Source organism: Cygnus olor, unplaced genomic scaffold, assembly GCF_009769625.2.
Source record: "Cygnus olor isolate bCygOlo1 unplaced genomic scaffold, bCygOlo1.pri.v2 S100, whole genome shotgun sequence".
Lineage (NCBI taxonomy): Eukaryota > Metazoa > Chordata > Aves > Anseriformes > Anatidae > Cygnus > Cygnus olor.
Genome location: NW_024429082.1, coordinates 108,096 through 124,402, shown reverse-complemented (window position 1 = coordinate 124,402; position 16,307 = coordinate 108,096). Strand labels below are relative to the sequence as shown.

General features: G+C 53.8%; 4 protein-coding genes across 38 annotated transcripts in view; 3 read left to right on the top strand and 1 right to left on the bottom strand.

Moving 5' to 3' along the window:
- Positions 1-16,307, top strand: part of LOC121063051 (flocculation protein FLO11-like) — a 114,271-nt gene that overhangs the window by 10,993 nt on the left and 86,971 nt on the right. The gene's annotated exons all lie outside the window — the stretch shown is intronic.
- LOC121063052 overlaps positions 1-16,307 on the top strand; it is a 56,972-nt gene that overhangs the window by 19,521 nt on the left and 21,144 nt on the right. The window lies entirely within an intron of this gene.
- Positions 9,641-10,555, bottom strand: LOC121063055 (olfactory receptor 14C36-like). The gene has a single exon (XM_040543394.1). The coding sequence runs from the start codon at positions 10,553-10,555 to the stop codon at positions 9,641-9,643; it is 915 nt and encodes a 304-aa protein (XP_040399328.1).
- On the top strand, positions 15,334-16,307 carry LOC121063056 (olfactory receptor 14C36-like). The gene has a single exon (XM_040543395.1). The coding sequence runs from the start codon at positions 15,334-15,336 to the stop codon at positions 16,246-16,248; it is 915 nt and encodes a 304-aa protein (XP_040399329.1). The 3' UTR covers positions 16,249-16,307.

Below are 16,307 nucleotides of genomic sequence, written 5' to 3'. Positions count from 1 at the left end.
AACAAACAAAACCCAAAAAAAACCCCAACACCTTTAATTTTAAGGGTATTTAAAAACCATTTTTCAGTTCACAGATGAAACGATAGCAGCACTCTCCTATTGACATTGATCCAGGTTGTCTCCTAAGGAGGTCTGGGCAGGCAGAAAAAGCAGTCTTCTGAGGCCAGACACTGTAAAGACAACCTGACCCACCATTTCTCTAATTGCCCACCTGGTCCTTGCATCCCTTTTCCTTACACCAGGCTTCTCCACTGAAGTCTGCAGCTGGATGTTACGGCTCCTTTGCACCAGCTGCCGGCTGCTTTCCTCAGACAATTGGCTGCACACAGGCCCAGAAGGGTTTCTCTTCCTTGCAAGCAAAGTTAAACATGATGCAATTGAGTAAAGAACTCTCCTCAACTGTGTGCTAAGCCCAAGCAGCATCTAATGAGGTTCACCTTCCACAGGGGATGTCTGTACAAGAACAGATTAGACAGAGAGATAGGAAAGGATATCTCTTTAATGCTCCGATTAAAGATAACTCATTGTTGTCCTCTCTTTTTAATTACACGAGGGCCAGTGTTATAAATGTGAGGAAACAGTTTACCGTGAGGATGAGTTGGGATGGGGGGGGGGGGGAGTGGTGGTTACTCAATGTTAATTTTGAACCGGAGACCTAAGACGGATTGAGACGTGGAGCCTGCCCAAAGGCATGGTACAATCACTGAGCAGGATATAGGAAAATTATACCAACACTCACATCTGGATGGACAGGACAGGTGTGTGTTATCAGAGTCATGTCCAGGTGCCCATCCAACAGAGTCTACAATAATTTGTGAAGCTGGCATACACACAGTATGATTTTCAACCCAACATCCTATTGAAATGGTGTCCCCTGTTGTCCCTCTCAAAGATGGGATATATTGGTCTAGATCTTCAGCTTTCAGAATCCATTCCCTTTTGTAGAAAGTAATATTATTACATATTGCTACTCTGGATAGATTTAAGGATCTAGCAGGATAGGTGTCAAATAACCTCTCTGTAACCTATCTGTAAGCTTCAACCCATGGCTACCGCATCAAACATGAGTCTCACATCTTGCACACATTAATCCTGAATTTACAGGTGAGCCCCATACGTCCTGCTCGATTTCCCCATAAACATGTTACTCTAGATGACTGAGTCAGGGTAAAGTTATACCACCAACCCATAAGGCCATCATGACATTGTTTTGTTATGCAATTAGTTATGGTTATAGAGATTTGGCTTATTCTCTCATACTGAAGGTTGTTAATAAGCAGGCAGCCCACCTTCATATCATCACTTAGTGTTCTGATCAGTTGTGGCAATTGTTTGTGCTTATTCCATTCCCACCTATTTTGTGAGTATACTTCATTGCTGTTCATTACGAGGGTGACTAGGTTCAACTGACTGTAGGGCATAATGCCCATTTGCCCTGTATATCCCAGCAGTGCGTGGTCCCATGGGCTTTGTGTTGAAGATGGATAGATCATAATGAACATAATTAACAGGATTGGGCGAGGTTCCTTATTTGCTGTATCTGCAAGAAATAAAAGGAAATTATTTTGGTGGGAAGCTCCAAACAGGCTACCCCTTTCATGATGCAGGATAAATCCATCGAGCATTGACTTTGTGTTCTGCCCTCCACTCTCAATGGCGTACCAAGCCAGAGGTCCTCGTGGCTTATTCAGGGTCAGTGCGGTCAATGGCTCAATGTCCAAGTGGAGATCAGTAATGAGTGGTGTTCGTCAGAGGTCAGTATTGGGATCAGCGCTGTTGAACTACTTGGTCAACGACATGGACCGTGGGATCGACCCTCAGCAAGTTTGCGGATGACACCATGCTGTGTGGTGCAGTCAGTACACTGGAGGGAAGGGATGCCATCCAGGTGGGGCCGTGCAAACCTCATGGAGTTCAACAAGTGCAAGCGCAAGATCCTGCAGTCAGGTTCGGGGCTAGAGGCTGTCCCTGATGTATTTTCTCAATCTGTTTCACAGCTCTAACTAGGAATGAAAGCCCTTTCTCCCATTCATTCCTCTTTCTTTCAATGCAGTTGACCTAAAAGATGGAGGCTCTTTTGGAAAATTGTTCTTTATGTTGATAAAGCTATGTCTTTGATGGGATTGATACTCGTTGCAAAACCTCTGCCAAAGCCCCACAGGCAATTGTAGGTGAATGTTTGTAACCGTGGGGAAATGTATTAAAAGTGTACTGCACTCCTTCCGAAGCAAATGCAAAGCGGGGTTTATCTGTTCCTCCAAGAGGACCATAAAGGACATATCTTTAATGTCTAGAACAGCCAACCACGAGCCTGTATAGTGGCAGTCGGGTTTGCGATATAGGGACTGTTGCAGCGTTGGCATTGAGGCATCGGTAATCAATCATCTGTCGCCATCTACCGTCAGGTTTAACCAAGGGCTACCCTGGAGAATTGTATGAGGATGTGTTCTGAAAATAATTTGTCGAGGCTCTAAGTCCAATAACAGTCGAAATTCCATGGCTGCAGAGGTCGGGGCCAGGGAAGAGCCTGGGCAGGGCTGGCTTGTCCCCCAGCACAGGCACGGAGCCCAGTGGGAGATGGCCCCAGAGCAAAACTCACTGCCCAACCTGGGGTGAGCAGCCAGTGCTGGAAGTGGTTGGTGAGACGGGCTAGGGGGTGACGAATGCCCTGGGACACCACCCTGGGCTCTGCCTATGCCACCAAGGCACTCTCCTCTCTGCTGTAACTGCATGTCTCAGCTCCCTTCCACGAGCCTTGGCTCTGCACCACAAAGCCGTTGAGGTGAGTCTTCATCCTGCATGGTGCCACAGCTCAGCTAGCTGTCATGTTTTCCTCTGCCGTGCACTTTACAGCCCAGGACAGACCCTCCCCAGCTCCCTCACCTCCCTGCCCTCTCCCCAGACCAGACCAGACCAGTCGTGGGCTGTGGTGTGAGCGCCCCAGGGCCACCGCATTACCCTGCACTGGCCACGTGTCCTGGATTTGCCTGGGATGGGGTTAATTTTCTGCATAGACATTTGTATCATGCTATGTTTTGGATTCGTGATGAAAAGTGTTAGTAACACACCAATGTTTTAGTTATTGCTTAGCAGTGCTTGCACTGAGTCAAGGAGTTTTCTGCCTCTTGTGCTATCCTAACAGCGAGGACTCCAGCGGTTTCACAAGAACCTGGGAAGGGACTCAGCCAGGACAACTGAATCCAAATGGCCAAAGGCATATTCCATGTCATGCAACATAGTGCTCAGCAATAAAAACCCAGGTAAAGAAGGAGGACGGGGGAACATTCAGAGAGGTGGCGTTTGTCTTCCCAGGAAACCACTGTGTGTGATGGAGCTTGCTTTTGTGGAAATGGCCAGACATCTACCTGCCAATGGAAAGTAGCAAATTAATTCATTATTCTGCTTTGCTTGCATGCATAGCTTTTGTTTTGCCAAGCAAACTGTCTTTATCCCTTTTTGGTCCTATCAGTTTTGGCACCAGTTTTGGAAGAAGAGCCCAGACCAATGCACACAAGAGAATCCATTTTACTACAGAGATGGTACAAAAAGTCAGGTCTGAGCCCATGTTAGACAGACTTTTCCACAGCCTCCAGATGCAAAAGAGCAGGTCAGTTCCTCAGATGTAGTGAGACAAATCCAATCATTTGTGCGGGAAAATGATAAGGAGAAATAACAACAGTAATGCAGTGAATAAACAAAGCTCTGGCCCGGTATGGCGTTTGCAGCAAATCCTTTCTAGAGATGTGAAGCTTTAGTTCTTAAAAAAATGTCTGTCATCACTTTCTTAATGGCATCCTTGATCTCCTGGTTCCTCACACTGTAGATGAGGGGGTTCAGTGCTGGAGGCACCACCGAGTGCAGAAATGACACCACCAGATCCAGGGATGGGGAGGAGATGGAGGGGGGCTTCAGGTAGGCAAACACACCACTGATGATAAGGAAGAAGACTACGGCCAGGTGAGGGAGGCACGTGGAAAAGGCTTTGTGCCGGCCCTGCTGAGAGGGGATCCTCAGCACAGCCCTGAAGATCTGCACATAGGACAGCACAATGAAAACAAAACATGACAAAGCAAAAGAGGCACTAACTCCAAGGAGCCCAACTTCCCTGAGGCAGGAGTCTGAGCAGGAGAGCTTGAGGATCTGGGGGATTTCGCAGAAAAATTGGTCTACAGCATTACCTTGGCAGAGGGGCAGTGAAAACGACAGTGGTGGAGATGAAGCCCAGGTCGAGGAGGGCGAGGTTGAGGAGGAAGAAGTACATGGGGGTGTGGAGGCGGTGGTCGCAGGCTACGGAGGTGAGGATGAGGCCGTTGCCCAGGAGGGCAGCCAGGTAGATGCCTAGGAAGAGCCCAAAGTGCAGGAGCTGCAGCTCCCGCGTGTCTACGAATGCCAGGAGCAGGAACTCGGTGATGGAGCTGCTGTTGGGCATCTGCTGCCTCTGGGCCCAGGGCTCTTTCCAAGGAGGAAAAGACAGGGACAAGTTAGGAGAGAAATCTCTGCTCACACCAAAGCCCTTTCTCTTTGACTCTCCTGTCGCACAGTTTTTTCTTCTTGGCAGGACCTTCTTGCAATTCCCTGGTTTGTGCTGGCCGAATGCGGCACGAGGAGCAGGGTCTCTGCCCGACGGCTCCCAAGGGGGCGGTTATGCTCTAACTCCAAGGGCACGTGGGAGCATGGGGGAGGCAGGGGCCACAACTGATATTTAGAGTGTCTCCAGGAAAATCACACTGACCACAGGAGGGTTTGCCATCAATTGCCCACCCGAATCCAAGGAAACTCGGTTTCAGAGAGGGTTTTTAAACAGACTGTATTTAATAAGGCCTTGCCTGTCCCCCTACATCTCACATGGGGTGTCTTCTCTGGAATCAGAAATCCTCAGCACTTCTGCTTCTCCCAGGTTGAACAGCCACAAGTGCTGAGAGGAAAAAGCATTCGTGGTGCAGAGCGAGGAGAGCTAGTCTGTCGTTCGGTATGCCTCCCAGCTTCCCTCTGCTTGCTCCTCTTTGAGATGAAGGGGGAACACACGCCTCTGTTACCCTGAGAAGAAAGCAGACACTGCTGAGAGCTCTGATGGGATGAACTGCAGATCCTTGCCAGGACTGGCCAAGTCCCAGACGTCTGGGACACCTCATTGCCATGGCCACATCTGCATGGGCAGTGCCCAACCTACCACCGCAACTCCCCACCCCAGCCCTGAGAGCACGAACAAGAGCAGCACAGGCAGCAGGAGGGAAAAGAGGAAACACGGCGATGGGCTAGCCGAGAGAGGCGAGCAGAGAGACTGCAGGCACTCAGGAAAGCCTCCCCCTTTGCCAGCTGTGCACGCCTCCCAGCTGGTGGCATTGCAGGGCAGCCCCTCTCTGTCCCTTTGCTCTGCCGAAGGAAATGGGCATGTGTCAGGAGAGAGGCACCTCTGCTGTGCCGGAGCTGGGGCTGCTCCTGCCCTGGAAGCCCCAGCTGTGAGAGCAGAGGCTTTGCTGGCTGGGAGAGGAGAGCAGGGGGCTTGCTCAGAGCAAGGGGGCTGCACTGCAGGAGGTGACAGGCAGCAGGTAAAATCCACCCTCCCCAGCAGTTCTGACACTAGTTCCTTCCCACTGCCCACCCATGCTGCTGGCTGGCGCTGTCCCTGCCAGGATCTGTTTCCCTGCCACCATCTCAGCTCCCTGTCCAAGCTCCCAGACCGCATCCTACGCGCTGCATGCTCAGCTCTGCCCTGCAGGTACCTCCCCGGGACGGGGCACTGCACAGGGACAGCTTCGTGCTTGCAGGCGCTAAACAGCAGGTCAGACCAGCCCTGATGAAACTGGGAAGGTGACGCTGGTGTTATTTCCAGGTTGGTGGGTGGTGAAGGCATTTCCTAATATTCTTGGTTGTCCTCATGATGGCGGTGTAGGAGCCTCAGCCCCTTTTCTAAACCTCACAGCTCTATTTCGGTTCCCATCAAGAGAAACAAGTGAAAACTGAAAGCACAGCTACGAGGGAAGCACGGAGTCAAGCTGAAAAGGCTGCCTCGATCATACTTACGAAAAGTCTTCTTGGAAATGCGCTGAGGGTGAGCTGAAGCTCTGAGCAGATCCATAATCTATGGGAAGTGCAAATTTAGGGCATCCGTCTGTGCATTACATCCCTATTGCCCTGCAGCCAGAGACTTACCGTATGAGTGGGTGTCAAGGTTCCTCCCACAGTGAGCTCTAAACTGTATTCCAAGTTCAGAAAGCTTTTAATCTCTGGCTGTCTCCTCTCCCTTGGCCTCTGCAGACATTGCCAATCCACTCAAGACTTATTGGTTCAATGCCAGCACCAGAGACCGACACCTAGGGACAGGAAAGGGTCCCTTTGCACCTGAACAGCTACACAAAGGCATCCCAGTCACTCAAGCCAATAAAACAGTCTCATCAGGGTCCCAACATAAATGTTTCCATGCAAATTGGAAATTTCCTTGCCTCTTCAAGGATCTGCTTGGTGGAGTACCATGAGACAAAGCCCTGGAGGGAAGAGGCTCCTGAGAAAGCATCAACTGACATCATCTACCTGGAATGTCACAGCATTTGACACTGTCCCTCACAATATCCTTGTCTCTAAATTGGAGAGACATGGATGTGATCGATGGGCCACTCAGTGGGTAAGGAATTGGCTGAATGGCCGCACTCAAAGAGTTGCAGTCAATGGCTCAGTGTCCTAGTGGAGATCAGTAATTAGTGGTGTTCAGTTCTGGGCCCCCAATATAAGAAGGACTTGGACCTGATGGACTGGATCCAGAGGAGGGCCACAAGGATGATCAAAGGTCTGAAGCACCTCTCCTGTGAAGAAAAGCTGAGAAAGTTGGAATTATTTGGCCCAGAGAATCTAGGGAGATCCTCTGGCCTAGAGGATGTGGGGAGACCTTTGAGCAGCCTTCCAGTATTTAACGGCAGCCTACAGGAAAGATGGAGAGAGAAGTACTCAACAGGAGTATAGTGACAGGACCAGGGTAATGGTTATAAACCAAAAAAGGGTAAGTTTAGATCAGATACGGGAAGAAATTCTTTAGTCAGAGGGTGGTGTGGCACTGGAACAGGTTGCCCAGAGAAGCTATAGGTGCCCCTTCCATGGAAGTGTTCAAGGCCGGTTTGGATTGGGCTTTGGGCAACCTGGTCTAGTGGGAGGTGTCCCTGCCATGGCAGGGGGTTGCTATTAGATGGTCTTTAAGGTCCCTTCCAACCCAACCCATTCCATGACTCTACGAGCTCACCAGATGCATACAATGAGCATTCTGGCACCAGCAGCAATGATTTCTCTTTCCGTGTCTCCCCTGCACACACAAGGGGCCCTGCTCTTCTCCCAGGACATCCCATTGCTTGGGGAGCCTTTCCCAGGTGAGCACATCTGTGCTGGCCTGGCTGGACGCTCCTGCACCCCCCGCCACACGCTCCCCACAGCCCTGAGCTGTCGGTGCTGCTCTGCAGAGTAAGGGGGCTGTGGGGCCAGGGACCACCGCAGGACTCTGTGGGTTCATGATGGTTCATGCTGGGAGGCAGAACCAGCTCATGGGGGCACTGCCACTGGTCGCCCCCCACACCAGCTTTTACGTGGCCGTGGAGGGTGCTCAGAGGTGCCCTGCCTTATTTCCAGCACCATAAGATGTTTTTGGGTGCTGCACTGGATCCAGTCTTTTGTCTCTGGATCCAGACATTTCATTGGGGGTAAAATGAATCACTCGCCAGACTCCTTTTCCTGGGGATGCAGAGCCCTCATTTGCCTGTTCATACCCAGATTTAACACTTTATCTTAGAATCATACAATCCTAAAATCACAGAATCATTGAATGGCCTGGGTTGGAAGGGACCTTGAAGCCCATCTAGTTCCAACCCCCCTGCCATAGGCAGGGATGCCACCCACTAGATCAGGTTGCTCAGGGCCTCATCCAACCTGGCCTTGAACACCTCCAGGGATGGGGCATCCGCAGCTTCTCTGGGCAACCTGTTCCAGTGCCTCACCACCCTCTGAGTAAAGAATTTCCTCCTAATCTCTAATGTAAATCTCCCTTCTTTTAGTTTAAAACCATTCCCCCTCGTCCTGTCATTATCTGATTGAGCAAAGAGTTACTCTCCGTCTTTTTTGTAACCCCTCTTTCAGTACAGGAAGGCCGCAATGAGGTCTTCCTGGAGCCTTCTCTTCTGTAGGCTGAACATCCCCAGCTCTCTCGGCCTTTCTTCATAGGAGAGGTGCTCCAGCCCCTTGATTATTTTTGTGGCCCTCCTCTGGACCCGTTCTAACAGCCCCACATCCTTCTTGTGCTGGGGGCCCAGATCTGGACTCAGGACTCCAAGTGGTGTCTCCTCAGAGCAGAACAGAGGGGGACAATGACCTTCCTCCCCTGCGGACCACTGTTTTGATGCAGCCCAGGATGCAGTTGGTGTTCTCCTTATCTCTGCTGATTCCACGTTGCCAGGCTTGCACTCTGTGGGCTCCATTCGGTGCTGACTCGAGGCACACGCTGCCCTGCAGATCCCCTGGACTCTCCTGGTAGGTCTTGATTACCTTCAGAAAAAAAAAGCTTTCCTGCCATCAGCCCTATTGCATGCTGTAGAACCCCAGTAAAATTAACTGGGGAAAAGTCACCACCTGTGTGGGCACCAGCCACCACCTAGAGACATCTAGACCCTCATATTTCAGGGACATCTCAGTCCCTGGAATACCGTGCTGGGATCCTGATCTCATCACACAGGGCCTATGGAGAAACAGGCAGAGCAAGGAGACAATTTGGAGTCTGTTTCTTGGGCTTGGGCATGCTCTTGGCAGCCACTTGCAAGGCAGCCCTGAGCCTTCGAGCACTGCCCTGGGGAGATCCCCTTTTAGGGTGGAAATGCTGTTCTGGAGGACTGCTCTGTCATGGAGGTGCCACTGCCTGTTCTTGCCTGCGGCCCCAGGACAGTCACCCATCAGTACTGGGATCAAGCTACAGGAGCAGCCTGGCCTTACACCAACAGAAGGGCCCATAAGGAGAGCACAGAGGTGAAAAGAGAGCAGCTTTGGAAAGACCAAGTGCTGGTGCTCCCTGGCCATGCTGCTGTGCTGGGACTCTCTTTCCCTCCACCTCTGCACACAGGCAGTGCTCTCAGCTCCAGAAAAGGGTTCACAAGAGGGAAGTCAGAACAAGTCAGTGAAGGGTCCTTTATTTTGTTTAAATTCACCAAGACTCCTCATGGACGGAGTCTCTGGGCTCCACCAGACAGGTACACACTGAGTTAGAAAGGGGATGAAGAATCAGAGACTCACAGAATGTTTTGGGTTGGAAGGGACCTCTAAAGAGAATCTAGTTCCAACCTCCCTGTCATGGGAAAGGGACAGCTTCCACCGGACCGTGTGGCACAAAGTCCCATCCAGCCTGATGATCTGAACACTTCCAAGGAAGATGCATCCACAGCTTGCTAACAGGCAACCAGTTGTACGATGACATAACAATGTCAAAATCCTAATGACATTTTAGTGCACAGCATCAGGAGAATGAAACCACAGATAAAATAAACACTGAAAACAAAGCAAAATAAAACCAGAAATGACAGTACCCATAAATACATTACAATAGGAGCTGTGCCTTTAATGAGCCACGTTATGAGTCTAATGCAGAAGCTGGGAAGTTCATTGCTTCTGAAAAACTTTATTTCATCAGTTTTCTGAGGGCATCCTTGATCTCCTGGTTCCTCATGCTGTAGACGAGGGGGTTCAGTGCTGGAGGCACCACCGAGTACAGAACTGCCATCACCAGGTCCAGGGATGGGGAGGGGATGGAGGGGGGCTTCAGGTAGGAAAACATGCCAGTGCTGACAAACAGGGAGACGACAGCCAGGTGAGGGAGGCACGTGGAAAAGGCTTTGTGCCGTCCCTGCTCAGAGGGGATCCTCAGCACGGCCCTGAAGATCTGCACATAGGACAGCACAATGAAAATAAAAGCACTAAATGCTAAACAAAGACAAACCACAAGAAGCCCAGCTTCCCTCATGGAGGAGTCTGAGCAGGAGAGCTTGAGGATCTGGGGGATTTCACAGAAGAACTGGTCCACAGCATTGCCTTGGCAGAGAGGAAGAGAAAATGTATTGGCAGTGTGCAGGAGAGCATAGAGGAAACCACTGCCCCAGGCAGCTGCTGCCATGGTGGCACAGGCTCTGCCGCCCAGGAGGGTCCCGTAGTGCAGGGGCTTGCAGATGGCCACGTAGCGGTCGTAGGCCATGATGGTGAGGACAGAATACTCTGCTGTCATCAAGAAAAGAAACAAAAATACCTGGGCTGCACATCCCCAGTAGGAAATGGCCCTGGTGTCCCAGAGGAAATTGACCATGGCTTTGGGGACAGTGGTGGAGATGGATCCCAGGTCGAGGAGGGCGAGGTTGAGGAGGAAGAAGTACATGGGGGTGTGGACGCGGTGGTGGCAGGCTACGGCGGTGAGGATGAGGCCGTTGCCCAGGAGGGCAGCCAGGTAGATGCCCAGGAAGAGCCCGAAGTGCAGGAGCTGCAGCTCCCGCGTGTCTGCGAATGCCAGGAGCAGGAACTCGGTGATGGAGCTGCTGTTGGACATCTGATCCCTTTGCTCATGGGGTTCTGCCAAAGGAATAAGCCAACTCACAGGTTAGGACTGCTCCAATCCAATCTCTTTCCACTCCTTGCCCTCCAGTCCCACAGCATCACCCCAAAGCACATGGCCACTCACCTTCCTTTAAGCACCCTTGTGCACCTCCGTGGCTGGAGCCGTGCTTCATGCTGGCTCAGGGCACTGTGAGAAGCACGGTCTCTTCTCCTGAAGGACTCAGCCCCACTCTACATCGGCTGCCCCGTTGGAAAGGTGCTGAGATACTCCAAAATTCATCATTTACCTCTCATGTCACCTACTTGCAATGCAGAAGGGCTTCTCAGCACCTTCCAGCAGAAGAAGCTCCTGGGTGTGCTCTAAGAGGTTGCCTGCAGAGAGCCAGCTCGCTGCCCAGCCCCACGCACCGTGCTGTCAGGTCCCACGGACGGAGGTGCTCCGAAGGACCGGGGCTGGACAAAGCTGCACGGCAGGACCTGCACTGCTGTGTGTGAGCTGCCGCAGGGAGTGAGGGGCAAAGCAAGGGCAGCGTGGGCAGGGAGGGAATGGGGGAGCTCCCCAGCACTCCTGCTGACTGGGGACAGGGCAGACAGACTGCACTCGGGAGCTTCTCCTCCTCGGGCTCCAGCTGCCAAGGAGGTGACTCAAGCCAGGAGCCCATGGCCTTGGTGACAGAGGCTCTGCTGGCTCGGAGAGGACAAGGACTTGCGCCAGCAAAGGCCTCTGCACTGCAGGGGCAGGGGCAGGGAGGTGCCTGAATCTTCCTGCCATGGTGTTTGTGGTAGCAGCCCCCTCTCCCCCCCGTCTGCTACCTGGGGCTGACCCTGCAGGCGGCTCTCTCCCTGTCCCCACCTCTCCTCCCTGCCCATGCTCACATACATGCCCTGGATGCTGACCCTACAGTGGGAAAACCCTGCTCTGGAGCACGTCCTCCTCCACACCAGAGAAACTGGGAGAGTCCTGATGGGTGCTCCAGGCTGTGGGACATGCCAGCTCTACCAGACACTCACCTACACCACCCCGCAGCCAGAGACTTACCGTGTGAAGGCTGGTGAAGATTCCTCCTGCAGTGAGCTCGCAGTTGTCCTCCCACCCTACGCTGCCTCTCACCTCTCTCTCTGTTTTCTCCTCTCCCCTTGTCCCCTGCAGGCAGAGCCCCCAGCCCTATTAGCGAGCTGCTCCTGGGCAGAGCTGTCTCTCTGCAGCTCTGCTCGCTTGCCATAAGCTCCCTGTGTCCCAGGAGCCCAGCCCAGCTCAGCAGCAGAGGCTCAGCCCAAGGCGTCGCTTGCTCTGCCGCTCTTGCATCCCTCGAGACGTCCCTGGGGCTGCAGGGCTGATGGCTCCTGCAGGCAGCACAGTCCCTCCTGGGGCACCTACTTGGAAGCAGACCGACGCAGTCCCTCTCTGCCCCTCTCTGCACACTGGACAGACTGATTCCTGCAGCGGGAGTTGCCCTGCCAGGTCGCGGTGATCTATGGAAGGCGTCAGCGTTCCCCCCTGGAACCCCCTGTTCCTGCCCCAGTGTCAGGCAGGATGCGGGCAGCGGCAGGCAGGGATCCCGTGGTGCAGGGCAGGGGTTCAGCTCGGCCAGTGCTGCTCTCTCAGCTCTCATCAGTGGCCCTGAGGCTGGCAGCTCCCTTTCTGCAGCCCACAGACCCCCAGCAGCTGGGATCCCTCTTGCCTCTGCTCGGTGCAGAGACAGTGGGTGCCTGCGGGCCAGCCCCTTCCCTGAGCTCCCCCTGGGTCAGCAGGTAGGGAGGGGGGCAGTCATTGCTCACACGCACACCAAAAAACAATCCTTATTTCCTTGGAGCAAAGCCATTGCTCACAGGGGTTCCCGGGCTCTTTGTAAAAGGGTGTCCCATTACTGGTCCGTGCTTGGCCCTGGTGCCACAGCTGAGGTACAGCTGCCCAAACGTGCACCAATGCCCTCAGCCAGGAAGAGGCAGGGGGAACTGGAGCCCCTCGTGCTGTCACAGAATGGGGACACTTATGGAATAACTCCTGAGATGTGGCAAGGAGCTCATAGCTCTGGTGGTGCTATAAAAGACACACGCAGGTTATTCAGGATATAAGACTCATCAGAGCATCACAGGAGAAGCTGGTGGTGGTGACATTGTGGTGAGGGTTACAAATGTGGTGAAAAAGTGGTCCAAGTGTTGTTCAAGCAACCCATGGACATCTCCAGAAGAATGACTTCATCTCTTACAAGGGACTTGAATTTCCCTGGCATTTCCTCATCAAGTACCATGTCAGGGTGCTACAGTGCACCAAGGGGTGCTGGTTCTTTCCGGTCCAATGTGAAAGGAACATGTTCTCTCAGAAAAGACAGCAGTTTTGTTAACATCCCTGAACAGGGCATAGGAATATATCAAATCTTTTGTATCTCCCAGTGCTGGGAGCTCCAAGCAGATACCGCATCAGATGGGCCTCTAGTCAGGCCACAGCATGTGGAGCCGATCCTGCTTTTTAGTGTGCTTGCAAGGGGGTGTTTATATCGACCACATCACTTCAGTCAAAATGACATCACAAGAGTTTCCAGCAGGTTTTTCCCTCATTCTGCAATTTATCCCGGGTTCTGTCGCCTCCCCCAGCTCACTGATAAAGTCCTGCATGAGCAGGTCCCACAATCAGCAGTTCTCCACTCATTACTGGTCTCCAGGCCGAGTATGATCCACTGACTGTCTGAGTCTGACCCTCCAACCACTGCTTTAGTGCTCCATCTAAAGAGAGCCCAGGACCCCCGTGAGCAATGGTTTTGCTCCAAGGAAATAAGTGCCCAGGGCAGGTTTGAATGCCCTCAACGTTTGGTGCCATCTCACTTGGACAAATGGCCCTCTCCCTACCGCCCTGCAGCTGATGCTCAGGCAGGCGGGGGTGTCCCATCTGTGCCCCGTTAGAAGGGCCAGACACATGCACAAGGATGGGACCACTCCTGGCACCTCCAATGCCACCAAGGTTGGTTTGTTTCTTGGTGTGCGTGTGAGCAATGACTGCCCCCCTCCCTACCTGCTGACCCAGGGGGAGCTCAGGGAAGGGGCTGGCCCGCAGGCACCCACTGTCTCTGCACCGAGCAGAGGCAAGAGGGATCCCAGCTGCTGGGGGTCTGTGGGCTGCAGAAAGGGAGCTGCCAGCCTCAGGGCCACTGATGAGAGCTGAGAGAGCAGCACTGGCCGAGCTGAACCCCTGCCCTGCACCACGGGATCCCTGCCTGCCGCTGCCCGCATCCTGCCTGACACTGGGGCAGGAACAGGGGGTTCCAGGGGGGAACGCTGACGCCTTCCATAGATCACTGCGACCTGGCAGGGCAACTCCCGCTGCAGGAATCAGTCTGTCCAGTGTGCAGAGAGGGGCAGAGAGGGACTGCGTCGGTCTGCTTCCAAGTAGGTGCCCCAGGAGGGACTGTGCTGCCTGCAGGAGCCATCAGCCCTGCAGCCCCAGGGACGTCTCGAGGGATGCAAGAGGGGCAGAGCAAGCGACGCCTTGGGCTGAGCCTCTGCTGCTGAGCTGGGCTGGGCTCCTGGGACACAGGGAGCTTATGGCAAGCGAGCAGAGCTGCAGAGAGACAGCTCTGCCCAGGAGCAGCTCGCTAATAGGGCTGGGGGCTCTGCCTGCAGGGGACAAGGGGAGAGGAGAAAACAGAGAGAGAGGTGAGAGGCAGCGTAGGGTGGGAGGACAACTGCGAGCTCACTGCAGGAGGAATCTTCACCAGCCTTCACACGGTAAGTCTCTGGCTGCGGGGTGGTGTAGGTGAGTGTCTGGTAGAGCTGGCATGTCCCACAGCCTGGAGCACCCATCAGGACTCTCCCAGTTTCTCTGGTGTGGAGGAGGACGTGCTCCAGAGCAGGGTTTTCCCACTGTAGGGTCAGCATCCAGGGCATGTATGTGAGCATGGGCAGGGAGGAGAGGTGGGGACAGGGAGAGAGCCGCCTGCAGGGTCAGCCCCAGGTAGCAGACGGGGGGGAGAGGGGGCTGCTACCACAAACACCATGGCAGGAAGATTCAGGCACCTCCCTGCCCCTGCCCCTGCAGTGCAGAGGCCTTTGCTGGCGCAAGTCCTTGTCCTCTCCGAGCCAGCAGAGCCTCTGTCACCAAGGCCATGGGCTCCTGGCTTGAGTCACCTCCTTGGCAGCTGGAGCCCGAGGAGGAGAAGCTCCCGAGTGCAGTCTGTCTGCCCTGTCCCCAGTCAGCAGGAGTGCTGGGGAGCTCCCCCATTCCCTCCCTGCCCACGCTGCCCTTGCTTTGCCCCTCACTCCCTGCGGCAGCTCACACACAGCAGTGCAGGTCCTGCCGTGCAGCTTTGTCCAGCCCCGGTCCTTCGGAGCACCTCCGTCCGTGGGACCTGACAGCACGGTGCGTGGGGCTGGGCAGCGAGCTGGCTCTCTGCAGGCAACCTCTTAGAGCACACCCAGGAGCTTCTTCTGCTGGAAGGTGCTGAGAAGCCCTTCTGCATTGCAAGTAGGTGACATGAGAGGTAAATGATGAATTTTGGAGTATCTCAGCACCTTTCCAACGGGGCAGCCGATGTAGAGTGGGGCTGAGTCCTTCAGGAGAAGAGACCGTGCTTCTCACAGTGCCCTGAGCCAGCATGAAGCACGGCTCCAGCCACGGAGGTGCACAAGGGTGCTTAAAGGAAGGTGAGTGGCCATGTGCTTTGGGGTGATGCTGTGGGACTGGAGGGCAAGGAGTGGAAAGAGATTGGATTGGAGCAGTCCTAACCTGTGAGTTGGCTTATTCCTTTGGCAGAACCCCATGAGCAAAGGGATCGGATGTCCAACAGCAGCTCCATCACCGAGTTCCTGCTCCTGGCATTCGCAGACACGCGGGAGCTGCAGCTCCTGCACTTCGGGCTCTTCCTGGGCATCTACCTGGCTGCCCTCCTGGGCAACGGCCTCATCCTCACCGCCGTAGCCTGCCACCACCGCGTCCACACCCCCATGTACTTCTTCCTCCTCAACCTCGCCCTCCTCGACCTGGGATCCATCTCCACCACTGTCCCCAAAGCCATGGTCAATTTCCTCTGGGACACCAGGGCCATTTCCTACTGGGGATGTGCAGCCCAGGTATTTTTGTTTCTTTTCTTGATGACAGCAGAGTATTCTGTCCTCACCATCATGGCCTACGACCGCTACGTGGCCATCTGCAAGCCCCTGCACTACGGGACCCTCCTGGGCAGCAGAGCCTGTGCCACCATGGCAGCAGCTGCCTGGGGCAGTGGTTTCCTCTATGCTCTCCTGCACACTGCCAATACATTTTCTCTTCCTCTCTGCCAAGGCAATGCTGTGGACCAGTTCTTCTGTGAAATCCCCCAGATCCTCAAGCTCTCCTGCTCAGACTCCTCCATGAGGGAAGCTGGGCTTCTTGTGGTTTGTCTTTGTTTAGCATTTAGTGCTTTTATTTTCATTGTGCTGTCCTATGTGCAGATCTTCAGGGCCGTGCTGAGGATCCCCTCTGAGCAGGGATGGCACAAAGCCTTTTCCACGTGCCTCCCTCACCTGGCTGTCGTCTCCCTGTTTGTCAGCACTGGCATGTTTTCCTACCTGAAGCCCCCCTCCATCCCCTCCCCATCCCTGGACCTGGTGATGGCAGTTCTGTACTCGGTGGTGCCTCCAGCACTGAACCCCCTCGTCTACAGCATGAGGAACCAGGAGATCAAGGATGCCCTCAGAAAACTGATGAAATAAAGTTTTTCAGAAGCAATGAACTTCCCAGCTTCTGCATTAGACTCATAACGTGGCTCATT